General features: G+C 55.2%; 11 protein-coding genes across 11 annotated transcripts; 6 read left to right on the top strand and 5 right to left on the bottom strand.

Annotated features, from left to right (window-relative positions):
- Positions 1-35: 35 nt before the first annotated feature.
- Positions 36-1343, bottom strand: BU26DRAFT_512824 (uncharacterized protein). Its single transcript, XM_033827478.1, has one exon. The coding sequence runs from the start codon at positions 1279-1281 to the stop codon at positions 103-105; it is 1179 nt and encodes a 392-aa protein (XP_033690878.1). The 5' UTR covers positions 1282-1343; the 3' UTR covers positions 36-102.
- A 148-nt stretch (positions 1344-1491) lies between these two features.
- On the top strand, positions 1492-3330 carry BU26DRAFT_444315 (Rox3-domain-containing protein). Its single transcript, XM_033824561.1, has 2 exons — positions 1492-2219; positions 2281-3330. Exons 1-2 carry the CDS (start codon positions 1727-1729, stop codon positions 2967-2969), a joined length of 1182 nt encoding a protein of 393 aa, XP_033690877.1. The 5' UTR covers positions 1492-1726; the 3' UTR covers positions 2970-3330.
- Positions 3331-3418: 88 nt separating this feature from the next.
- On the bottom strand, positions 3419-5841 carry BU26DRAFT_512823 (phenol 2-monooxygenase). The gene is made up of 2 exons (XM_033827477.1): positions 4870-5841; positions 3419-4819 (listed from the first exon to the last, which is right to left on the bottom strand). Exons 1-2 carry the CDS (start codon positions 5506-5508, stop codon positions 3569-3571), a joined length of 1890 nt encoding a protein of 629 aa, XP_033690876.1. The 5' UTR covers positions 5509-5841; the 3' UTR covers positions 3419-3568.
- Positions 5842-6805: 964 nt separating this feature from the next.
- BU26DRAFT_536294 (cytochrome P450) lies at positions 6806-8694 on the top strand (the record flags this gene model as incomplete). Its single annotated transcript, XM_033831338.1, has 5 exons — positions 6806-7346; positions 7406-8143; positions 8211-8261; positions 8327-8426; positions 8493-8694. 5 exons carry the CDS (start codon positions 6806-6808, stop codon positions 8560-8562), a joined length of 1500 nt encoding a protein of 499 aa, XP_033690875.1. The 3' UTR covers positions 8563-8694.
- Positions 8695-8875: 181 nt separating this feature from the next.
- BU26DRAFT_512822 (uncharacterized protein) lies at positions 8876-10518 on the bottom strand. Its single transcript, XM_033827476.1, has 4 exons — positions 10345-10518; positions 10277-10294; positions 9616-10157; positions 8876-9561 (listed from the first exon to the last, which is right to left on the bottom strand). The coding sequence occupies exons 1-4, from the start codon at positions 10396-10398 to the stop codon at positions 9174-9176; spliced, it is 1002 nt and encodes a 333-aa protein (XP_033690874.1). The 5' UTR covers positions 10399-10518; the 3' UTR covers positions 8876-9173.
- Positions 10519-10703: 185 nt separating this feature from the next.
- BU26DRAFT_512821 (uncharacterized protein) lies at positions 10704-11347 on the bottom strand. Its single transcript, XM_033827475.1, has 2 exons — positions 10787-11347; positions 10704-10732 (listed from the first exon to the last, which is right to left on the bottom strand). Exon 1 carries the CDS (start codon positions 11142-11144, stop codon positions 10803-10805), a length of 342 nt encoding a protein of 113 aa, XP_033690873.1. The 5' UTR covers positions 11145-11347; the 3' UTR covers positions 10704-10732; positions 10787-10802.
- Positions 11348-11421: 74 nt separating this feature from the next.
- On the bottom strand, positions 11422-15069 carry BU26DRAFT_410804 (uncharacterized protein; the record flags this gene model as incomplete). Its single annotated transcript, XM_033822940.1, has 2 exons — positions 11422-11753; positions 11805-15069. Coding segments are annotated over 2 exons (3597 nt in total), but the record flags the coding sequence as incomplete, so codon positions are not given.
- Positions 15070-15530: 461 nt separating this feature from the next.
- Positions 15531-16186, top strand: BU26DRAFT_413989 (ribosomal protein L24; the record flags this gene model as incomplete). The annotated part of the gene is made up of 6 exons (XM_033823041.1): positions 15531-15626; positions 15676-15719; positions 15769-15787; positions 15840-15933; positions 15984-16069; positions 16118-16186. 6 exons carry the CDS (start codon positions 15531-15533, stop codon positions 16184-16186), a joined length of 408 nt encoding a protein of 135 aa, XP_033690871.1.
- Positions 16187-16914: 728 nt separating this feature from the next.
- BU26DRAFT_512818 (NAD(P)-binding protein) lies at positions 16915-18197 on the top strand. Its single transcript, XM_033827474.1, has 3 exons — positions 16915-17418; positions 17491-17889; positions 17940-18197. The coding sequence occupies exons 1-3, from the start codon at positions 17164-17166 to the stop codon at positions 18027-18029; spliced, it is 744 nt and encodes a 247-aa protein (XP_033690870.1). The 5' UTR covers positions 16915-17163; the 3' UTR covers positions 18030-18197.
- Positions 18198-18460: 263 nt separating this feature from the next.
- BU26DRAFT_598705 (uncharacterized protein) lies at positions 18461-19597 on the top strand. The gene is made up of 2 exons (XM_033835043.1): positions 18461-19501; positions 19551-19597. The coding sequence occupies exon 1, from the start codon at positions 18518-18520 to the stop codon at positions 19460-19462; it is 945 nt and encodes a 314-aa protein (XP_033690869.1). The 5' UTR covers positions 18461-18517; the 3' UTR covers positions 19463-19501; positions 19551-19597.
- Positions 19598-20120: 523 nt separating this feature from the next.
- BU26DRAFT_598704 (uncharacterized protein) lies at positions 20121-21677 on the top strand (the record flags this gene model as incomplete). The annotated part of the gene is made up of 4 exons (XM_033835042.1): positions 20121-20332; positions 20394-20531; positions 20582-20683; positions 20735-21677. The coding sequence occupies 4 exons, from the start codon at positions 20121-20123 to the stop codon at positions 21675-21677; spliced, it is 1395 nt and encodes a 464-aa protein (XP_033690868.1).
- Positions 21678-22629: the final 952 nt, after the last annotated feature.

Genomic DNA, 22629 nt, shown 5'->3' with positions numbered 1-22629 from the left:
CGAGGTCAATCCACAGGCTGTCTGATAGTCATATTCGCTACACAGGGTATCTCCATGCGATTCAACTATTCAGGTCTTTTGGTAGACACAACCATCATCTCGTTATTGCTTCCGTAATTTATTTAAGGCAGCCATGATTCCCTCACTCATGCCCTCATCGTCCTGTTTCCGCTTCCCGGGACCTTCTGCACTGGAGTCATGGCTCTGGCTTTGACTGGTCTTCCGGCTGCTCATCTCGGCTCGGCGCATGGCTTCTTCGTCACGTCCGCCAGGTTGAAATGCATTTCGGTCTTCCGCCGGGCGGCGCGAAGGCCGTCTGTCTGCGTCTGCCTTCCCTGGGTTAAGACCAGGTCTCGACATGTTCACAGCCATTGGCAATGCATCTTCCACCCTGCGTTGCGCAATCACTTCAGAAGCGACCTCGTCTGGTATCAGACTTTCGCCTTCTGCCCTAGAGACATTCCTTGATAGCGTTGCTCGACTGTCGTCGCGGGCGACGCCTCGCCTCGCAGCCTTTTTAATCCTAAAGGGCTCCCGGACCGCGTTACACCAACGTTGAACCTTCTTCTCCCCCCACCCAGCAATGAGGCCGATCTCTTCAGGCCCAGCATTGACCGCCGTCCGAACACTTCCGAAGTTCGAGACCAGGCCGATCGCATCCGTCTTGTTGATGCCGCGGGGTACTGTGATGAACTCCACGAGGCTGTCTGAATATGTAGAGGATCGCTGCGCTCGGATACTGGTTGGCGCAGCATGCTCAAACGTCTTGAACAGCTCTAGATAGCGGCCCGCTTCCTGAGCACTCCAAGCCAGCATGACGGTGACATTATTGACCAGTGATGTCTTCGACAGCTCCCGTAAACTTTCCTCGTGGTTCTCGATATCGACCATGGTGAGCAGTATGCGCAGCTGGTATTGGCCCTTTAAGTCTCGTATGCGGTTGTAGATGTACTCGGGGTGCAGGCGGTGGTACTTGAGCGACAGAAATAGCGCGCATGTTGTCGCACCGAGGACGTAGTCGGCGGGAATGTCTGAGTACTCCCACGCCACGCTGCGGACGCTGTTGAGGATCGGATTGCCCTTCTGGCGCGGCGAGACGAGGATGGAGCTTGGGCCGGAGCGTGACGGCAGAGCCTGCGGTTTGGGTTGCTGGACTTTGGGCGCGTTCGGGTTCGCGTTCGTGGTCTCGAGGGGCCGCGATGTTTGCGCAGACTGCGCTGTCGATGCGTTGGCGGGAGCAGCGCGCCCGGGGGCAGGCGCGCGAGGCCCAGCGTCATCCATACTGGCCGCAGGAGGAGGGCGCCGCCGGCATTGAGTCGCAGCGTGGTGGCCGAGTGTCCGGCGCCGTGACTGGGAGACGTCACAGCGCCTGGGCAACCAAAGGCAGCGATCACGTGCGCCGCTAGTTCGCGGCCCTCGACGCCAAAGAGCCGGCGAGATGGCCATGCCCTTTCCAACCTTCACTCCACCCTCCTCCCACCAGCGCTTCCCCCCACACCGGCCGTCCACCCCCAGACACCCGCGAAACCACTCGAACCCGCGCGCACAAGACGAAGCCATCGCATGCGCAGCCGCTAGAGCGCCTCTTTCCAGCTGCCGCGGTCCTTCCGCGACCACCGCCAAGCGCCTGACGGCAGAGCGCTTTCACCCGCCGCCCACGGCCCTCGACGCTGCATCCGCGCACACCTACGCCCGCCTCACCTCCCCCGGTGCGCGTCTGGCCCTTATGTCGGATCACAGCGCGAAGCGCCAACGTTTGACGGGTTCGTTCAGCCCGGCCTCACCACCCTTCTACGCCAAGACTAGCGAGACAAAGACGCCTATCATCCACCCCAACACCCCGACCTCGCCGCCGTATCCTTCGATGAATTCGCAGTCAAATGGCGGCCCTGCCACGACTGCGACTGGCCCGTCGTCCGAAATGACCCCGCCGTCCTCGGTGTCCATGTCGCAGCAAGTCTCCCAGTCGGGCCACCTGCCCACCAACCCGCCGCCTTTCCCCACGCCAGCGAGCACAGCAGGACCCTCGACGACCCTCAATACCGACAGTGATGGTGATGCGATGATGGAGGATGGCCAGGAGGACGACGCAGTGCGGTTAGGCGGTCACAGACGCTCCAACCACAACCGGCAAAACAGAAGCATTTTCTCGCCCGACGGGGGTGTTGCGGCGGCAAAGGGTGTGTGCGGCAGCGAGCTGTTCAAGGTCTGCCAAAGCAGTAGGTTCCCTCTTATGCAGTGCCATCTTGCTCTGTGTTGCTGACACGGATTGCCGGATAGCCCACGAGGTATCCCGACCGCATGCTTCACAAAATCTGTTCGAGCTCTACGGACTGAACCCTCTTGCTCGGTCTGTGGCGAGAACAGATCCGGTTACTGGGGAGAAGATTAATAAGCTGAGGAAGTCTTACGAGGGGCACATCAAGACCCTACAGATTGCCGGCAAGCCGAAAGCAGTGAAGATGGATGGGTCGCTAACGATGCCGTTGATGATGCCCGATTTCGAGTTCGAACAGCTCAAGGTGTATGGAAAGGAGATGCACAAAGCCCTCAATACCGAACAGACCGCCCTGGCACCGGGTTTCAATAGTCTTCTCGACAGCGCATTTGGCGGCATGGCTCCCGGCCCTCTGCCTCCTGCCGATTCCGCGAAATATAGAGCATATCTTGGTACGGATGAGGGGGTAAAGCCAAAAGATGGACCACCCCACCGACCGCTACCATCGGCCTCCGCCACACCAATCCCACATACTCCCTCCGCACAACCGAGGCCATCACGACCAGAAAGGGCAGGGTCGAAGAGGCAATACACGGATGTTTCATTCCAAGGCTACGGCGAAGGCTTCGCAGACGACTACGCGGAATCAACAGGCGGAGAAGACAACGCACAAGGCGGCATAGCAAAGAAGAGGAGGTTAGGCTTCGAACGAACATCACATCAGGTCGAAGTCGGCGGCGTACGTCGTTAGCATATTTTGATCTTTGGGCGACAATCTCTAGAGGAAGGCGTTTGCGAATCTGGGTACCCACGGGCGTTGGCGGAATCGCAGAAAATGGGGTCTTACGACACAGTTATGTCTTTTTGGAGCATATATGCGCCCCGCCTATTTAGGGGTGCTACGCTTTTCTGCATCATACTCACACCGCGTTATGGATACTGGGGTCGCGGAATGAGTGGCTGAAAGGGTCCTTTTCTTATACCTGTGCATATTGGGCCGCAAGTCCCGAGTGATACCCTTTTAGGCCGCACGGAAGTAGAAAATCCAAATGACCATCGAATCGTTAAATTATATTGCGGGAGTGCTTGGTAGAATACAAAGTCTAAACACGACGATGTGAAATGCACTTCGTTGCACATGATCTGGTGACGGTGCCCGCAGCAGAGATTGAAGATAATGTGCTGGCGACGATTGACCTGACGGATGATATATAGTACGGCAATTGTTGCGTGAATTTGCAAAAAGGTGTATAGAAAAACGCAATCTACATCAGACAACAACGAACAAACGCAATGGTATCCAAGACACTCTCCCCATCAACCCCCAACAGCCTGCACCGTCCTCCACCCTCACAACGCGGCCCTCTCGTCCCCCAACTTCCTCCCCGTCACAACCCCAAAATACGCATTCAGCGCCTCACACGTGCCCCGCCCCTCCTCTAGTCTCACCACACACCCGACATACCCGTCCGGCCGCACAACCACCACGCCGCCCCTCTCCTCATCAAACCCTATCTTCGCGTGCGCGGCAGCCTTCGCGTCCGGAACCCGCTGGTCCCACACGTCGTCCGCGTACACGTGATCTCTGTAGCGCGCGAACACAGCGGGGAGCATAGCGTCGATGTCTACTATGCAGCGGACGGAGTTGAAAATGGTGCAGAGGCTCAGGAACGACGTGTGCGGGTTGTGGCGCTCGTGGTAGCGATCAGCCGAGGTGTCTTTGTGCGCGAAGATGCTGTAGAAGGACGACGGGGCGGAGGCGTGCGTTGCGAGGTCGTGCAACGCGGTGCGTGTTTTGGAGGGGTTGCCGGCGAAGAGGTACAGCCGGTAGGAGCCGTTGAGCGGGATCTCCTGCTCGAGGTGCACGACGTTGGCATCGACGACGCGGGTTACGGTTGCGGGGATTAGTGTTCGGCCGGTGCGCAACTTTGTCCCTTTTTCGTGCGGAAGGAAGAGTGGGTGTTGGGCTGGGTGTTCAGCGCCCCAGTTTATGGCGTTGGGGAGGTAGGCGACGCCGTAGCCGGAGGTGAATTCGCACGAGGCTTTGAAGGTTTTTACGAATTCGTTTTCTTCGGCGGGTTGGTCGGCGCTGGCGCCTGCTACTTCGCCCGCGGAGGGGATCCGCGCGGAGAAGAGTTTGGAGTATCTGGCATCGAAGTCGAGCAGGCTTTCTGCGATGAGTTTGCGTTCTGATTCGTAGGTTGAGAGTATGGAGCGAGGGGCGAAGCCGGACTCTACGTGGTGCATTTTCCAGGCGAGATTTACGGCGTCGAGGAATGCGGTATTCATGCCCTGGCCTGCTTTGGGCGAGTGCGTGTGGCATGCATCGCCGCCCATGAAGACGCGTTCGTCGAGCGTGTAGCGCTCTGCGATGCCTTGACCGATAGGGTAGACGGAGTACCATTCCACGCGGTCCCAGGAGATGGTGTAGGGTTTGAGGATTTCTTTGGCGTGCTGTTGGACTTCTTCTACGGTGGCGGTTTTGCGGGGGTTCCAGTCTGCGTCGGTGGAGGAGGCGATTTGGATGTAGAGGCGGACCATGTTGTTTTCACGGGGGATCACCATTATGGAGCCGGCGTCGGAGTGGATGGTGCATTTCATCTGGAATATGTCAGGATTGCTGAAATGGAGGAAAAGGGGAAGGGACATACCTTGATATCGGGAAAGTCCGTTCGCACTACACCGTCCATCACTCCCCAAACATGCGAAATGGGGTCCTTGTACAGTATTCCTATTCCCAGCTGATCCCTCACAAAACTCTTCGCCCCCTCGCCGCTGAATAGATACTTCGTCCGCACAGCCTCCGAGAGCGTTCCATCCACGTGCGCAATACTCACTTCAACCGGGTAGTTAGGATCCTTCCCATCATTCTTAAACCCCGTAATAGTCCACGGTCTCTGAATCTTCACCCCATTCTTCTCAATATCCTCAATAAACACTCTCTCAATCAAACCCTGATGCAGCAGCGTCGTAAAGGGGTATCTCGCGTCGATGAACCTGGGGCAGCTAGCCCATGTGCCCGTTCGGTGGATGCCCTTCGAATTTGGATCCCAGAAGGCGACTTCGTACACTTTTGCCGGGTCGTGCGACATGATCTTGCGCTTGAGGCCCATGTTCCGCAGCAGGTCGAGTGAGCGGGGTTGGATGCCGTCTGCGCGTCCGGTGGGCGTCGGCTCGGCCCGGTTATCGATGTGTTTTATCTTGTATCCCCATCTTGCCAGGCACGTTGATAACATGAGGCCGACAGGTCCAGCGCCGACGATTACGATGTCGTACTTCTCTACCGCCATGCTGAACAGCTAGGGTCACCGAAAGAGAACGGGCAAGCAGTTCTGGAAGAGGCAATGACGCGCCAAAAAGAAACAGATTATGTGAAATGCGAACCAAGGTAGTCAAGGCAAGACACGATAGCAATATAAGAAATGGGTCAACCAAACAGCGCGATAGGTGGACTTAAAACCTGCATTCCAGGAAACTGGAAGAGAAGCCGAAATCTCATTTTTAGAAGCCGAAGGCAGTCGGTAATAAATTCGGCGATAGGTGGTGGGCACGATGCAAGAGACGAGCGTGACGAGCGACGCCGAATTGTGTTGGCTCAGATGCCGTCACTGCTGAGTGGAGGCGGGGAGGCTGTACGGAACAGCAAAGCGGCAGTCGGGATGCCGCTGGTGGAGCTACACTTCGCCTAGAGGGGCCTAGCGCGAGGGGACTCGGGGAGGGTCACGTGCCGCGTGGTCTTTGCCCGTTCGGATGCTCCTCCACAGCTTCCCCACACGATGCGAGATTTCTCCGACATCCGACATCTTACCTCCTCACGCTCGGCCGAGCGTACTGATGCTGACCTCAGAATTTTGAGCAGCAGCATCATCGAGGCTTTTGCCTTTGAAGCGGTTGAAATGGACGGCATTAGGGTGACGAATGGGGTGAGTGACCGTCAGCGATTGCAGAACGCATCGGAAGCGATGTTATTCAGCACCATGAGCATCAAGGACGGCCTTATGGGGCCCTGCTCAGCAGTCATGCAAAGATGGCAAATCGGGCAATTGGTATGATTCCGTTCACCTGTAGGGTGGCAACTTCACACGCAAGGCACCATGGTCCAACACTCCGTCTTCGCCGTCGCAACAATCATCCAGAATGGGAAAGTCGCTTGCGATGAACGATTAGGCGCCCCAGGCATCCCCTTCAGGGAGCAAGCAACCAAACGGCCACTATCATGCCTATTGCATCGGACAGTCAGCTCCATCTTTACACGTTGAACGGGCTACCGCGTCTGCAAAGGTGATGTCAGCAAAGCGTGGAAACAAGCATTCGCCGTCGTCGATCTCCAATCCCACTAAATCATCCCTGACGACTGGCTCTCACGTCCAGCTTTTGTAGCCTCTTTCTCCGCACCATCATCATCGCACATGGGGCACTATGCGTCCAATGGAGGAGATAAATAGAGGTAGTTACTGCCTTGAGCGACGGGCGGAGAGGAGCGCAGAGGGGTAAGCTTGCTCCGCAGACCTTTCTTCAACTCGCCGGTCTTTTCGTGTGAACATTCCCCCATCCACCTTGATCTCCAATATGTCTACTTCTCCAGCAATGTCTTCAAGTGCTCCACTACATACCGTACTCTTCCAATACTCCTACCTCCTCCCCATCGCCTTCCTTCTCTCCTATACCCTTTACCAACGCTTCTTCTCCCCGCTCTCTCGCATCCCCGGCCCGTTCCTCGCCTCCCTGACCCGTTGGTACCTCGTCTACCAAACGCGCGCCAACCACTACAACCGCACCGCGCAGCATCTGCACGCCAAATACGGCCCCGTGGTGCGCATCGCGCCCGACGAGGTGAGCGTCGCGGACCCCGAAGCTATCCGCAAGATCTATGGCGCTGGCAACAAGTTCAGGAAGAGCGATTGGTATTCGGTGTTCCAGGGTGGACGGAAGTTCGACCTCTTTGCGGGACGGGATGAGAGGGTGCATGGGCAGCAGAGGAAGATGGTGGCCAGGGCGTATACGATGGAGACGCTGAAGGATTTGGAACCGTACGTGGATAATTGCATTGCGGTTTTGCGGCGAAAGATGGAGGACGGTATGGGGAAGAGCGTAGATCTCGCCAAATGGGTTCAACTCTTCGCATTCGGTAAGCCTCCTTGATCCCTCAGAAGCCATAGAAGTCAGGCTGATCAGGACACCGCCCAGACGTTATCGGCGAAGTCACCTGGTCCACCTCCTTCGGCTTCCTCGAAGCCGCCCGCGACGACGGCACCTTCAGCACCATCATCGATATCATCGAGTCGGGCGCTTGGCTCGGTCAAGTCCCCTACATCTTCACCCTGCACGAGCTGCTCAAGCCCTACATCGGCAGCTGGCTCGGGGTCAACGCGCGGCATGGGGGGCTGCGCAACTTCGCTCTGCGCGAGACAGCCAAGCGCAAGGAGAACCCCGGCGGCAAGCGCGACATAGTTTCGCGACTATTCGAAACGCACGAGAAGCAGCCCGAGGAGTATACCTACGCGGACGTCGTGAGCATGGCGACGAGTAATATCAATGCGGGGAGCGATACTACGGCGATTACTATACGCGCTATTCTGTACTATTTGCTGAAGAATGCGGATGCGCAAGCGAGGTTGGTTGGGGAGATTGATGATGCGAGGAGCTGCGGCGAACTCAGCAACCCGGTAACCTTCGATGAGGCGATGAAGCTCAAGTACCTTCAAGCCACTATGCACGAGGGCCTCCGCATGCATCCAGCTGTTGGCATGAATCTTCCGCGAGTCGTTCCCCCTGGTGGGACGGAGATTGGAGGTTACTATGTCCCTGGGGGGAATGTGGTCGGTGTCAATGCATGGGTGATGCATTTGAACAAAGACATCTACGGGGACGACGCAGATAAATTCCGCCCGGAGCGGTGGCTGGAGAGGGATACAGGGGATATGTGTAAGTCACCGATTCCTATCCCCGTACTGTGCGCCCACTGTCCCTAGGATGCTGATCATCTCCTTAGTGCGATATTTCATGTCCTTCGGCGCCGGCTCACGAGCCTGCATCGGACGCAGTAAGTGCCCTCCTATTCCTCCATCCCTCCTCTACTATCCTCCCTACTAACATCCCCCACCCAAGACATTTCCTGGCTCGAAATGTCCAAACTCATCCCCACGCTGTTCCTAAACTACACCATCGAGCTCGTTGATCCTTCTAAAGACTGGTCCGAGGAGTGCACGTAAGTGGCATATATATCTCCACCCCCCCTGACAACGCGAATAGAAATACTGATACGCTTGGATAGATTTTTCGTCCAGCAGAAAGACATTGACGTTTATTTGAGGCCCAGACCAGATCCTGCTGGGCAGGCTTGAAGTGGGAAATTTGTTTTGGGGATGCCGGAGTGGAGAGAATGTTGAGTGGGCGCAAGGATAGGCTGTCGTTTCCCTGTCTACGCTTTGGGGTGGAACGTTCCCCACGGGAATAATATGTCAGAATGTTTACGTAGATGGAACGTGAAGGATTCCTCTCGCTGGCCGGTTGCTCTATGATAAAGACGAAAACAAACCTATGTTGTCTCGCACTAGATTCCGCGCCAGTAAACCGTAAGCAGGAGAAACAACGGATGTCACTGGCAAGATTTCTACGTGTGTAAAGCTCTCCAACAAAGCAGTAAAGTCAAGATAGTGCCAATCTCATATATTCTTTATACGGCTGCCATGCTTTGCATTTCCTAACTTGAGGCAGACAACGCCAGACACCATGACCAGTCCTTGACAGGTGGTACTGATGGCGGAATGCTAGTCGCATAATCGCTAGACGTAAAGCAAATTGTGCCTTCGTACCGTCGCCAATTTGTATGGCTGTGCAGTCTCTTCCTTCCCGCCTCGGCGGCGCACCACAAGCTTTTGCAGCGTTGTGTGGATGTGCGCACCGGTTCCCCTCCCCAACGTAACCTCACCCTTCATTGGAGACTCAGAGACTCTCATGAGACCTCATAGCCGGCCTCTGCTGCCAACCTCTCCTCCTCTCTCCGCGCTCGTGCAGCCTCTGTCTCCTTCCTCAGCGACTCGAGATTCCATGCGCCGTCAGCCTCTTCGTCGCTTTCATCCTCGCTGTCTTGCCAGTCGCCTTTTTCGAACATGGCTCTACCAGTAGCCTCCTTCATCTGCTTAGCTTGTTCTTCAGCGGCCTTCTTGTCTAGACGCTCCTTCTTCCACTTCGCGAAGGTTTCGGCAGTAACTGGCGTGAGGGTCCCGGTAAGCTTATGGCGTTCTGATTCGAGGAAGTCTTCGAGCGTGAGGGTTGCGAGCGGAGACTTGTCCATGAGGGCTTTTTCGGCGGCGCGTTGTTCTTTGGTCTTGATGACGAAACTAGAACCTATTAGCACCATGTTGATGTCCGTTTTAGAGGGCATAGCGACTTACCCGGGCGGCAGCGAATGCTTATACATGCACTTATCACCCCCATTCGGGCATGTCCAAAACCATCCATACTTCTGATTCTCCACGGCCTCAATAAAGTATTTGCATACTTTATCCGTCGTCGTCTTTGGATTGCCCTGCTTACTCAATATTACCTTCTTCAGCTTCTCCTCGTCCCAAGTATCCATGGTGTCTTTTTTCTTTTCCTCCTCCTCTTCCTCCCTGGTATCCGTGTACAAGCTCTTCTTCTCCGTCTTGCGCTCCACGGACAAGTCATGGCTGAACTTGCACTTTTTGCCCTTTTCGCATGTGCCCTTCTTGAAGAACTGACAGAGCACAGTTTTGGGGTCGACGCCAAAGGGCACCTTTTGTGTTTGGACGGGCTTAAAGAGTTCGGCGGCTTCTTTGCGCGCTTGTTCGGCCGCCGCCTTTTCCTTCTCCCGCTGTGCCTTTTCGGCCTCTTTGCGCTTCTGGTCAGGTGTCTTGGCGCCCGCTGCCGCAGCTTGAAGTTGTTTTATCTGCTTTTGGGCGGCACCTCCCTTTTTCTGTTCAAAGAATTCAGTCAGTGGCGGTCTTCGTGGGCTCGAGGCAAGAGTGTGCGTTAGACGTGTACGAGACGTGAACGGCGCGGGAGTTGGTTTGGAGAAGGGCAAAAGAAACGTACATTCTTCATACCGAACGACTGTACAAAGTTAGCATCCTCAATCGCCAGCTCAGCCTTCAAGAACACACCTTGTCGACGGCGACCTTCTTCTCCTTCGGCTGGTCTTTTCCTTTCGGCGCCATGATGGATGATTTCTTCTCTTTCTATATGTCCAAAGACTAGATGTACGAGGGTATCGAGTGAATGGGTTGTGTTCTAGTTGCGCGTGCCTGACGGCGTTGAGTCAAGGGTGGCAGTTGAGGCTGTGGGGTGTCAAAGTGAGAATGACGGATGTGCGATGGAGGGGTGGAGCGGAACTTCGGCGGCGGCGGCGGCGGAAAAGCGCGCACGTGCCAACGAGATGCCAAGCGAGATTCGCGGAAGCCCTAGGTGGCTTCACATGAGCTTTCACGATTGCGACGCCAACTCCAATTGCATTGCCCACCGACCTCCCCTCCTGCGGTTACGTCTGCCATAGTAAGGCTCTAGAAGGCCACGAGCGAACAATTTGCCAAATTAACTGCTCCCCAGAAAGCTCACCACCCCCTCAACTCTTCCCTCGATCCCATCGACGCGCGGTCAAAGCCAGAATGATAACCGACAACCAGTTGTACACGCTCGCCATCTTCCTCGGAAGCGCCGCCATGCTCCTCATAATACTATACCACTTCCTTGAGGTCAATTCGGAAGACCACGTCACGGCGGAGAAATCTAAAGCTGCTGCAGGGAAGGTGAAGGCATAAGAAGGGCTGAGCTGGATACACTTTACTTGTGAGGAGGTGCAGTACGGCGTGGTCGCGTACGGTCCAGCATGTGGATTGCTAGGGAGCTCAAGGTATCGACAGACTGAGAAGACAAAGAAAAGGAATGCAGGCATCTGGGAGCTCATACTCGCCAGGGAGTTAGGGCATATACAAATCGGATTTACAGGAGCTGTATTGTGCTTCGAGACTACCTTTAGCATTGTCTTTGCTTTGAAAGTTGACTTTCTCTTCTCTTTATGCTTGGTATAACTCGAGCACGCCCAGACTACGACTAGGCCTTCCAATCACAAATCGCAATGGGCACGCCCAGGCTGTTGACCGATCAACTCTTCGGATTCAATTACGTCCAAAAGACCCAGTCAAACCACGGACACTTAGTAACCCTTGCTCATCCCGTTAATCCTCAGCATCTACAAGCTCCTCCTCCGCCTCATCATTGTCGCTGAAACCCTTCCTGCGCTTCTCATTCACCAGTGTCGCTCCACCGCGATCCATTCCTGGTCCACCGACACGCTTCTTCTGCGAAACCAATTGGCTCTGCACCTCGCGAGCATCCTGCTGGTTCTTCGGCGGTCTTCCCCGTCCGCGGGGGGCGGACGAAGGATTGGCATAGGCAGAGCCATCCGGAGCGCCAGAACTGTCGTCGTTTAGGTATTCGGGTCGCGGGGTGATTCGCGGGGTAACACGACGTCCTTGGGCATCGCTGAGGTATGCCTCCGAATCGTTCGCATCTGCTCAGTCTGTTAACCTCAGTGTGTGTACGACTACACAAGGGGTTCACTTACCAGAAAGTCCGCCAGCGGGCCCATCACCAAGTTTCCACGACAGCGGACTGAAGTGCGCTTCTTCCAGGTGTGCCCGCCAGCCGTCTTCGTTGTCGAACGATTTAGGTTCATGGCGCTCAATCCTCATATTGGTCATGAGATCATGGCTGGCGAGTTCGTTTCCGCAGTCACTCCAGAGGCATTCCAGCGTGCCTCCCGTGCCTCCAAGACTCTCTTTCCGGTGAACTTTGTAAACGTGCTTCTTCAGCGTTTCCAGATTGTGAAGCTCCGCCTTGCAATTTTGCCATTTGCATGCGAAGGACTGATATCGCATGGTCTTGTTCGGAACGCCGGGCGAACTAGAGCCGATCCTGATGGGTTCGTTCGGACCGGTGCTGACGTTGCGCAGAGAGCTCGGCTGAGAGGGCACATGGCGAAGAGGGCCAGTCCATTTGTTTCCAGATGGTCGAGATTGCGCCGCTGCAGACCCGTGGATTGCTTTTCGCCAGCCGACGGGTCGCCCTTTCTTCTTGGGAAGTGGTTTTCCATCAGGTCCATATCCGGTAGCGGAGCGGAAGGCGCTGTAGCCGACGCTAGCTGCGGCTGCGGCTGGGCGGGGCGCGCTTGCGCTCATGTCAGTAGAAGTCGCACGTTTAGGGGTCGATGGTGTTGTGGAATCCGCGGGATAAGAGTGTCGCGGAGGGCGACCGCGTCTCTTTTGCTTGAATGGGTTAGTCGCCTCAGGTAAAGCTGAGACCCTTGCCTCGGCTGTAGGCGCGTCACCGCCAATCGCTTGCGTCGACGCCCGTCGCGCAGCATCTCTCTCGTCCTCGGAGTCTTCTTCGTCATCGGCATCTTCAGCTAAGGCTTGAACTCCAGCCTTGAAGTAGCCAGGCGGAGGGTTTCCGGGATCTATGAGATCCCATCTCAACGTGCTCAGGTCTGAATCGTTCGTCACATGCGGTAGATGCTCCTTGAGCACTTCCAGATGCTGGTTCAATTGTCGCGTCTCAGGATGCCTTCCGCACGCTATCAGCACATCCCGCGCTATCGTCTTGATGTTGTAGGTGTTTCTTCGCAGCGCGTTCCTGCGGTCCAGAGGCTCCACAATTTTTATATACCTTAGCTCATTGACAGGGGGAGCTGAGGCAGATTCGTGCACTGGCTGAGGGGTTGCCCTTGCAGGGATGGGGAAGTTGTTCACAACAGGAGAGCCTTCGTCAATATCCATGGCGTCGTTGAAACTCTGCCCCGGGGAACCGTAAGAGTACATAAACCCGATAGTGGCCCTTTTCGGTGGCGGCTCCAGGTCATCTTCGTCCTCTAGCTGGGTTAGGTCTATGAGATCATTGAAGGTCCGCTTCCTAGCGGCTTCTTCTTTATTTGCCGGAGGTTTCAATTCAGGCTTGATGGGAACCATTTCTGCCACAGGAACCGGTGAGGGGGGGGCTGAGGCACTGTTGTCCGGGAAGGATGGGTACGGCGACCTGTTTGCTGGCGAGGCCGCCGCAGCCGGCATATGGTGAGGACTCGCTGCTGCAGGCGATGCGATACCCCTTTTCATAACGGCCGGAGGCGCAACCTGGGCCTTCTGCGCGATTGCGCCGTTCACAGGACCGGCAGCAGGCTTGGCTTGCCGAGACGCGGAGTTGGCATCTGGTACAGCAGTCAGAAGATTCTTCGCGAACGCAGCGCGGTCCAACTTCAGGTTCATAGCCTCAAGTTGCTCGCATAACTCGATGTACGATGGGTTCCCGTCGAGCATGCTGAGGATCTGGTCCGACGTTAATGGATTGGCCAGGTTTTGACCATTAAGATATGTGGTAGCAGCGGCTGCCAATTGCGTTTTCTTCTCAGGCGGCCAAATCGTGCTACCTCCTGGTCGAGCTGAGGCGACACCCAGACCTGGTGGTTTGGCGACAGGCGGCGCCGCAGCTTGTGCCGGTTTCGCAGTGTTTGCGGTGGCCGTCTCCTTCGAAGCTGCCTTCTTCCTCTGATTTGCAGCCTGTGTGACGCTGGTCGGAACGGGCTGGGCTGGAGCTGGCTGGGGGGTTGCTTTGTTTTGGACGTTTTTTGCTCTTCGCTCTTCCTCCCAGATGCGGGCAAGGAGCGCGGGGTCTTTGCTGTTGAACTCCCTCATTTTCGCCATCAGTGCGCGGATTTCTGCTTCCATAGCCGGTTCGCCAGCCAAAGTTTGTGCTAGGCGGGCAGAAAATGGCGCATTAGCTTCAGTGGCACTGGATTGTGTTTGTGATGTGCGCGCTTTTTGCTTGGAGTGCGCTTGTCTAGCCTTCTCCTCATCTTCCTGCCGCTTGCGTGCCTCCTCCTTCTTGTGCTCCTCTTCTTTACGCGCTTCCTCGGCCTTCCTTTCCTCCTCGGCGCGGGCTGTATCTTCCACGGCTTTCTGGGCGCGTAATGTTTCCTGCTTGCGCTGGTATTCCGGCCAAGGGTCATACACGGCCATCGGATCCACGGTGATCGTGCTCTGATTGTAGGATTCCGGCACGTTCGTAGAAGTTGTCTGTGCCATTGGTGCTGTCGCCTGGTTGTCCGCATAGCTATACGACGCAGAGACGGCTGTGTTATGCGCATTGCGTGATGCATCAGGATTGGGGAGCTGTCTGTTACGGCCATAGTCGTTGTATTGTGTCGCCGCAGTCATAGCCGCAGTCCTGGCCGTGCTGACAGGTGTCTGTGTGCTTTGCCCATATTGAGGTTGCGCTGGGCTCGCTGTCCGCTGAGATGGATAGCCAGCGGCCATTGCAGGCGATTGGATTCCGTGCGATGTTGCAGCCTGCGTGCGGTTCGTGTTTACGCTGCGTGGGCGTGCCTGAGACTGTCCATATAAGGGGTGCGTCGTGTGACTCTGTGGAGGTTGATGTACGTGCTGCGTTTGCGGGGCTGCACTCGAATACCGCGTAGGATTGGTTGCCGAGGGATTAGTCGGAGTGAAGGACGGCGCAGTCACCGCTGTTGCGGGGTTTGGCGTGTAGGCCGTGTTGCTCATGTTGCGGAGCACTTCAGCGGCACGGCTTGTCGTCTCCCGGTTGCCGCCATAACTGCTCCCACCCCAAGAACCGCCCTGCCCTCCAGCATATGCGTTCCCCTGGCCGCCGTAGGACTGCGCCTGGTACGACATATAGTCCGTCGCTTGCGTCGTGGCAACAGAGGGGTTGGGCTGGTACTGGCGCGAGGATTGCGGCGCCGTCTGGTATGTCGGGTACTGCTGGGCAGAGCTCTGCGGGTATTGTCCGATATTGTACGGGTTGTAATTTCCTGACGCCATTTTGACAACCTTCTAAAGAGCCAGAGCACCATGCGGTGCCGCCTTAAGTGCGAAGTCGAGGGAGCGCATTGGGATCGTGAATCGCGTTGGCTAAAAGCCGAGTTGGATAAATGGGGGCGTTCGAGTTCGAAGACGAAGGCGCGCACGACGCGGCGAGTGGAGCAGGCTGCGCTAATGGCGTATGGCTGTCCTGCGAGCGCAATGCGGAGAGGCGTCCGTGACGCGTGCACGAGAGGAAAGTGCTAAAGTGAGCGAGTGAAAGTGAGTGAAAGCACGCGTTGCCCCAGCGCGCCAGCGTGGAGAGGAAGTACCGATGCTGGGCTGCTCTTGCCGTCGGAGGGATCAAGTTTTCTCCGCGCCCAGACGCTAGTAAGCGAACAGCCTCACCCTGCAATCCACACACAATTTCCCAGTGACGAGAGCGATCGAGACAGAACATCAACGTCGGCACCACCACCACAATGACCAAGATCAAGAACTCCGTCTCGAGCTCGCGCCGCAAGTCGCGGAAGGCGCACTTCGGTGCGCCGAGCAGCGTGCGCCGCGTTATCATGTCGGTTAGTAGACCCAGGAAACCCTCCAGCCGACGTTTCTCACACTGCACAGGCGCCGCTCAGCAAGGAGCTCCGCGAGAAGCACAATGTGCGAAGGTACACTCTTCCTATACCATTGGCAACGCGTCCATGCTAATGTGCGCAGCATCCCGGTCCGAAAAGACGTATGCATTCACGATTCTGAATATACCCCACGCCGGAACTAAACGCTTGCAGGACGAGATCATGATCGTGCGCGGAACACACAAGGGCCGTGAGGGCAAAGTCTCCTCCGTCTACCGCCTCAAGTACTGCATCCACGTCAATGGAGGTTCGCATTCTCCGGTACCCAGCAATTGAACCTTGCTGATCTCCGAACAGTTGTCCGTGAGAAGAGCAACGGCCAGTCCGTCCCTATCCCGATCGCCGCCTCGAAAGTCGTCGTCACGAAGCTCAAGCTCGACAAGGTACGCCGGTGAAGGATCCGGGGCGCGATAGACGCTGACACACATCAGGACCGTGAAAACATTCTGGAGCGGATAAGCCAGGGCCGGGAGCTGGTGAAGAAAAGGTCGCAGGCATAAACGATAGCGTGCTTTTCTCTGGTTGACGACAATTTCATGGCTGGGATGCCCGGGGAATTGGCGCGGGCTGTACCTCTTTCATCGAGCGGACGGAATGCATAACATCTCTTCACCACTTCCGAAAATGCTACAGATGCATGGAAAAGTAGGGCATTATATCCACTTCCAGCTCGATCAATCGACTCGCCGGCAACGGCTTGTATGAACGATCCGGGGCAACAGCTGGAACTCGCCATTCTTGTTTGGACAATACGTGAAGTTCACCCACTTTGCCACCGTCGGAGTCTCGTCCAAGAGAAGCCCGCACGTCCTGCCACGCTAGATTATCTACTCTTCAACCCTTCGATGGTTGCATGAAGTTATACGACTAGCGAAGAGTGAAGCTTATGACTCGTGTCATGCTTGCCTGCAGACCGCTCATGAGATTTCGATGAAATGGGCGGTTTGATAGTGAGATACATTCACCTATCTAACCTCTCTTCCGTGTTTGGAGAAACGCAACGTAGGTCGGCTACTTACCGCACTCAGAAGGCCTCGCGCAGTCTGCTCGATCTCTATCGGATGGACTATACAGTTTGGTAGGCATAGTACGATAGAGCATGGCCAATCGCAGCAAAAGCAAGGAGGCTGTCTCTTAAAGTACAAGGAACGCCATGCATTATTCGATGGCTGCATTCGCACCTCCACTTCCCCTCTCAATCATATCTCGCGGATCGGAGCTCTGTCTGCGCGACGATTCCAAAGCCTACGCGCTTATTAATCATGACGTGCTCGGCCTGTGAAAGCTCCGCTCCGCATTCTCTCGCACAATTTGACCCCAACATTACACCACCACTTGCTTTTACTAAACATCTGGGGAAGAATATCTAATCAAAAAGAGCGCTTATATTGTTAATTCCATCTGCCTTTATGCCCACTCTACCTGTTTTCTCAACAATCTTGTCCCGTTTTCACAATATCATTACGTGACTTTCATCATGGCATCCAAGTTGATTGCCATCGTTGCGGGTGTCGGCCCTGGTACAGGAGCATCTGTCGCAAGAAAATTCGCTGCCACGTATCCAGTCGTTCTCCTTGCCCGGAATCCAGACAATTTCAATGACCTCGCAAAAGAGATCAACTCGAGCGGTGGAAAGGCGATCGGTATTAGCACTGATATCTCGGATTCGGGAAGCGTGAAGAGCGCAGTTGAGGCCATTAAGAAAGAGTTCGGGTCGGATGTTGGCGCCGCGGTAGGTCATGAAACAGCACAAGCCCGAGCCCTCGGCAGTATGGAATGATAATTCAGAGCTAATGTTGAACAGGCGGCTATCTTCAACGCCAGCGGCGGCTTTCTGCGAAAACCCTTCCTCGAAGTGCCTGAAGAGGTATTCTCCAAGTCGCTGGATGTGAGCGCCAAAGGTGGCTTCCTCTTTTCCCAAGCAACGCTTCCTCTGCTCCTCAAGGGCGTAGAGCAGAAGTCAAAGTATCCGCCATCTCTGATCTTTACTGGGGCAACCGCGTCCGTAAAGAGCAATGCGATGATGGCGTCGTTTGCGACGGGCAAGTGGGCATTGCGCGCTTTGAGCCAGTCGCTGGCGAGAGAGTTCGGACCACAGGGTATTCATGTCAGCCATGCGATTATTGATGGTGTGATTGATATCCCAAGGACAAAGGAGTGGCTGAAGGATATGGGACCTGAGGCGAAATTGAGTGCTGATGGGGTACGCATAATGATTGTCTGCGATGAGGATGTTGAGCTGACTCCGTACAGATTGCGAACGACTACTGGTGGCTACATACTCAGCCGCGGACAAATTTTACGTGGGAGATCGATCTCAGGCCAGCTGTGGAGAAATGGTAAAGGCTCACTTCCGCTCAAGGTCCACTGCTAAAAGGGGAGGGACGGAACTGCTCAGCAGGTCGAGCCGAGATCAATGAGAGCCGCGCGCATATAACGTGCGTACATAGGGGGATCAACCGTGAGTGGTGCCCCGAAATGATATTGCTACTTCAGCGAAGTAAACAAATGTGCATGTTCCGCAAAGCCTGCCCAGGTGTGAAGTCCACAACGCGAGGTGAAACTGTCTTCAGAGACATGCTACACAAATTTGGCTATCAACCAGCGGATGACACCAATTAATTTTGCAAGCTACTTGAGGCTGCCCGAAGGAGAGCGGTCGTTGTACCAAGGTACATTCCAGAATCTCGGTTCCAGGTAGCGCAATTTCGTCACTGGGAAATGTGACCACGCGTCTGCTTGCCCTTCACTCCTTGCCTTTTGACACATATACTATGTGTCTCGTTTTCATGCAATTCTACGTTCGCTTCAATTCCTCACTATCCTAGATCATGAAGTCCATGTTAGGTCTCGCCGTTTTGCTTCCCCTCGCTACTTCCGCCGCCTCAGGTAGCCTTCTGCACGATCGTCGTCCCCACGAACAAGCAAAATCTGGCGCCCACCATTCTCCGCGACAGGCTCCTGGTATCGATCCCAACTGGGATCCGCAAGCACAGCCAGACTTCCACCTCAACCCAGATTGGTCTCCCGATCCCGACAATGTCGAACCCATCTCCCTCGATGGCGGCATCTCACCATGGGACGATAGCGGCCGCTCGCAAATGATGGACTTCCAACCCCTCTGGGTGAACTGTCCGGCCCGCTATCTTAATTGTCATAAGTGCCCTCGAGACTTTCGGTGTCACCTTTCATCGTCTTCAACATCAGTCCCCAGCGCGACGCGAACCCCGCATTCGAAACCACCACAGGGCGAAGAGTTCAACGCGCTCACGGGGCCACAGCTTGTGGGTTTTGGAAACCTCGGCGGGAAGAAAGAGCAGTGCCCGCTGAGAAAGTGTGGTGGTAAGGCGGGCACGGAGTGTGGCCCAGGTGCGAGATGTTCCAAGGGCTATTGCGCGTGTCCGGCGGGGTATAAAGGAGATAGCGGGAATGCATTGCGGGGACGGAGTCGGCCAGAGGCATTGACAGTGTATGTGGATCCTGGAATTGCATGCGATACGCCCTGCCAGGTCTTGTTCTGCCCCGAGGTGGAGAGGGTGAGAGGATGCTTTGGGGTGGAGGCACTTGCTGGGCAGCCAAGTGCGACGACGCCTGCGAGTGGAATAGCTCAGAGCACGCCGTCGATGGGCGCCGCGGGTCATGAAGAGCCGGAGAGCCAGGGTATAGCTGGAGGTCATGGCGTTATCCAGTTTCCAGGCGTGGTTCCGCAGGAAGGTTCGGACTATGTCGCGGGCATTGCGGACTCTGGGGGCATCCGGGAGAACGTTATGCACTGAGCAATGGGATACCGGGCCTCGAGAAACTGTTTGCGTTTAGTAAGTATCACTCATTACTTATTGATACCGATGCTGAGTGTGTTGCTAGATTTAGAAAGCTAGTATCGTCGAAACATTAGGACTCGCATTCCGACCAATGCGCCGTCCTGTTTCCTCCCTAATACTTGATATTTGCCCCGAAAAGAACTTAATTGAGAAATGCGACCGAACACTCGATAATAGCAAGCATCCATGGCTTCTCACTATATACCACGCAAGGCATTCGAAAAATCGAGTCCACCCTAATTACCATTAACAGAACCAACGTTCTCTAATAGCTTCTTCGTTTCTAGTCTTCCTCGAAACCTTGCTCTTCCCGAAGTCCTTCTTAAGACTTCCCCTGTCACTCTCACTCGGGCATAGAGGCTCGCCACAGCAACCACGCCCGCCAGCAGCATTCACCCTAATTGCTATACCTTTTATTTCGGAAAAGCCAAGGCTTGGGTAACGGGCGTAGAGTGCAGTCGATAGGTCCGAGCACTCTTTCTCTTGGGTATATAAATCCTTCTTCTACCGTTATAAAAATACGCTCTTTCTGGAACGAGTCATCTCCCATCCTTCAACCTCCTACTTCCGTTTCTACTTAACTTCAATCTTTGCGCACCCACTAGTTGGCACAATGTCTGACAAAGGAGCCGGAAAGAAAATCACCAAGGGACCATCGCCGGGAATCATGTCAGTTGAGGAGTACCTCAAGGAGACGGAAACCCAGCAACCTGCGAGCGAGCAGCCTGCTCCGCAAGCTGGAGGTGTTGGTGGGCAGGCCAGCGATGTTCTCACTAGGCGGCAGCTGCTGAACGCTCCTCTAGAGCGCCGAGCTGCTGCTCAATCGTACGTACTTCTCTACTATTATACTATTACACGGAAATAGTCGTACTAACACGAACACCAGAGCTCCACCAACTTCTGCCCTCTCTCCCACTCAAGCCATTGCGCCCTCCCACGACACAACTCCAGTTCCAGCCCCCTCTCTTTCGAATGCTGGCTCTCCTTCGCTCATTGCCTCGAGTCTCGCTACAACTGGAAAAGGGTAAGAGCTTTCACTTAGCTCAAACTGATCTTTGCTAACCCCATACCTAGATTGACTCCGAAGTCGGCAACCGGAGGTCTACTCGGTAGCAAATGGGCTGACTCAGGAGATGACGTCCCGGGGAGTACCCCTCAAACTGGCATCACTGGAACGTAAGTACTTCCGCGCTGCAATACCACACTTGATACTGACAGTCCCATTAGGTTTCATCCAGGCCTTAACTCTCCCCCAAACGCACCAGATCATGCACCTCGTCCACAGGGTGCGGATTCGCGGTCTTCAACTCCCCTGCAATTCCCATCGCTTTTGTCACTCGGCCCCGCATTACCGACTATCCCCGGCCAGTCCACTCCCCAGCAGCAATCGCCGCCGTCAAACCAGCCCAGCCAGCAGACGCCCAGCAGAGCCCAGATTGCCGGTCAAGCAGCTCGCGCCAGGATGGCTGAGCTAACCCAGGGTCAGGGCGGTCTCGCAGCCTCTAGATATAGCAGCGACCAGTTGCCTCCTAGTGGGCCCGGAGGACGAGCACGAGGCCGTGGTCGCTGTCGTGGTCGCGGATCTGGTCCAGCCGGCCACTACTCCGACCTTGATCCATCCCTGAGGTTGGCGCCCGAAGGCCAGCTCGACTATGGAGGACAGGAGCATGTCTCAGTCCCGGCCTTTGGTAGTTTTTCCCAGCTTCTTCCGGAACAACAAGTGAATGAAGAGACTCGCCAGGCACGTGAGGAAGCGGAGCGCCAGCGCTTGAACCAGCTCTTCGTGTGCTGGGTCCCGCGAGCCGGCGAATTCTTCAAGATTTACCGGCAGCTGGATCTGAGCGAGCGGGATGTGGCAGCGATCAAGGAGGCGATTGCTGAGTACCACGTCGAGCTTGCGGAGGCGACTGCTCAGGGACGGACGTACCGCCCGCCGTGGCAGCCGATGAGCCCTGAGCCTGCTGCTCAACAAGCGGTGGAGGCTCAGTCAGGTACGGCTCAGGAATCAAAACCAACAGAAGGAGAGAAAGATCAAGATGCCAAGCAGCCTGTCGACAACAGTGATCCATTTGGCCTTGGCCTCGGCGAAAGCTCTCTGCCAGAGAAGGACAAAGGGGGCGGTGACACCTCGAAAGTAGGGGATGAAACTAACCTGGGGCTTCTGGACTGACCTTGTCGTCGTCCTTGAAGCGGAGTGTGCTTCTTCTTCAAATTTCTTCCATTTGGGTCATCTCAAAGTACCACCGAGGCGAGTACTTTTGGAGGAATAGACCCGCAAATGACCTGTAGAAGCATATTCAGCTAGACTTCCCAGAAGCTCTTTAGTCTAATCAGTACTGTTACGGTGTTATGTCTGCGCTGCCACACCACCTAGAGGGCTCGAAGTAAACCACTGCATCGAACGCACAGCATTACACTTAATCACCTTTCCCAACCTTATCCACAACACCCTCCTATACTATAGTCGCCCCAGATGCCGGCGCCAACATCAGATAGGCCGATACCCCTTTCCAAAATCACATTTTCCCTTTCCATTTTCCAGCCCCAAAAAAATCCATCCAGTACCGCACTCAAACCGACGCCCCGTCCGAACTTTCCCAAAACAATGCAAAAAGAAATCCGCAATTATCATACATGAAACGAACTTGAGATCAGCCCAGCCAACCGATTCCGTAACCGACGACCGTATTGGATTTCTTTGTTTGAAGTGTAGAATAATGGAGTATATATACAAAATGCTGTCGCAGTGGGTTTAGTGTGCAGGGTGGGAATTGTTGCTGGGAAATGTGGGGAGATGCGATGGAGGGATGGTATAGTGTTCCTATTGCTGTTCCTCTTTCTTTCTCGTTGAGTGCTTCGCTGTGCTAGTATTCTGGTCTGCTCTGCTGCGCTGCCTGTCTACGCAAGCGCACCGGCCACGAGCGTTCTTCAGGCACTTGCAGATGGTGCTATACTAGGCGAAGTCGAAGGCCGGGAGATGCTCATGGATTATTCGGAGGAGTTTAGTTATGAGGTGTTTGATTCAGGGCTTTTAGGCTTCCTGCTGCCATTGTGGTTCCTTCAAGAAGCTCTAATGGTCGTTCGATCTTCTATCTTTCCGCGATGCTTTTTGAACGCTTTCA

Source organism: Trematosphaeria pertusa, assembly GCF_010094035.1.
Source record: "Trematosphaeria pertusa strain CBS 122368 unplaced genomic scaffold BU26scaffold_1, whole genome shotgun sequence".
In the NCBI taxonomy this organism is placed as follows: domain Eukaryota; kingdom Fungi; phylum Ascomycota; class Dothideomycetes; order Pleosporales; family Trematosphaeriaceae; genus Trematosphaeria; species Trematosphaeria pertusa.
The sequence above is the reverse complement of the archived record's forward strand: the minus strand, read 5'-3'. Positions and strand labels throughout refer to the sequence as shown.

Coding starts and splice junctions, on each gene's coding strand:
- BU26DRAFT_512823 (XM_033827477.1), bottom strand. CDS start 5,508: ATGGCGGTAGAGAAGTACGACATCGTAATCGTCGGCGCTGGACCTGTC. Junction 4,820..4,869: donor CGGACTTTCCCGATATCAAG/GTATGTCCCTTC, acceptor GACATATTCCAG/ATGAAATGCACCATCCACTC.
- BU26DRAFT_598705 (XM_033835043.1), top strand. CDS start 18,518: ATGAAGTCCATGTTAGGTCTCGCCGTTTTGCTTCCCCTCGCTACTTCC.
- BU26DRAFT_512818 (XM_033827474.1), top strand. CDS start 17,164: ATGGCATCCAAGTTGATTGCCATCGTTGCGGGTGTCGGCCCTGGTACA. Junction 17,419..17,490: donor GGTCGGATGTTGGCGCCGCG/GTAGGTCATGAA, acceptor AATGTTGAACAG/GCGGCTATCTTCAACGCCAG. Junction 17,890..17,939: donor CGAAATTGAGTGCTGATGGG/GTACGCATAATG, acceptor GACTCCGTACAG/ATTGCGAACGACTACTGGTG.
- BU26DRAFT_512821 (XM_033827475.1), bottom strand. CDS start 11,144: ATGAGCTCCCAGATGCCTGCATTCCTTTTCTTTGTCTTCTCAGTCTGT.
- BU26DRAFT_512824 (XM_033827478.1), bottom strand. CDS start 1,281: ATGGATGACGCTGGGCCTCGCGCGCCTGCCCCCGGGCGCGCTGCTCCC.
- BU26DRAFT_512822 (XM_033827476.1), bottom strand. CDS start 10,398: ATGGCGCCGAAAGGAAAAGACCAGCCGAAGGAGAAGAAGGTCGCCGTC. Junction 9,562..9,615: donor AAGCATTCGCTGCCGCCCGG/GTAAGTCGCTAT, acceptor AATAGGTTCTAG/TTTCGTCATCAAGACCAAAG.
- BU26DRAFT_444315 (XM_033824561.1), top strand. CDS start 1,727: ATGTCGGATCACAGCGCGAAGCGCCAACGTTTGACGGGTTCGTTCAGC. Junction 2,220..2,280: donor GTTCAAGGTCTGCCAAAGCA/GTAGGTTCCCTC, acceptor ATTGCCGGATAG/CCCACGAGGTATCCCGACCG.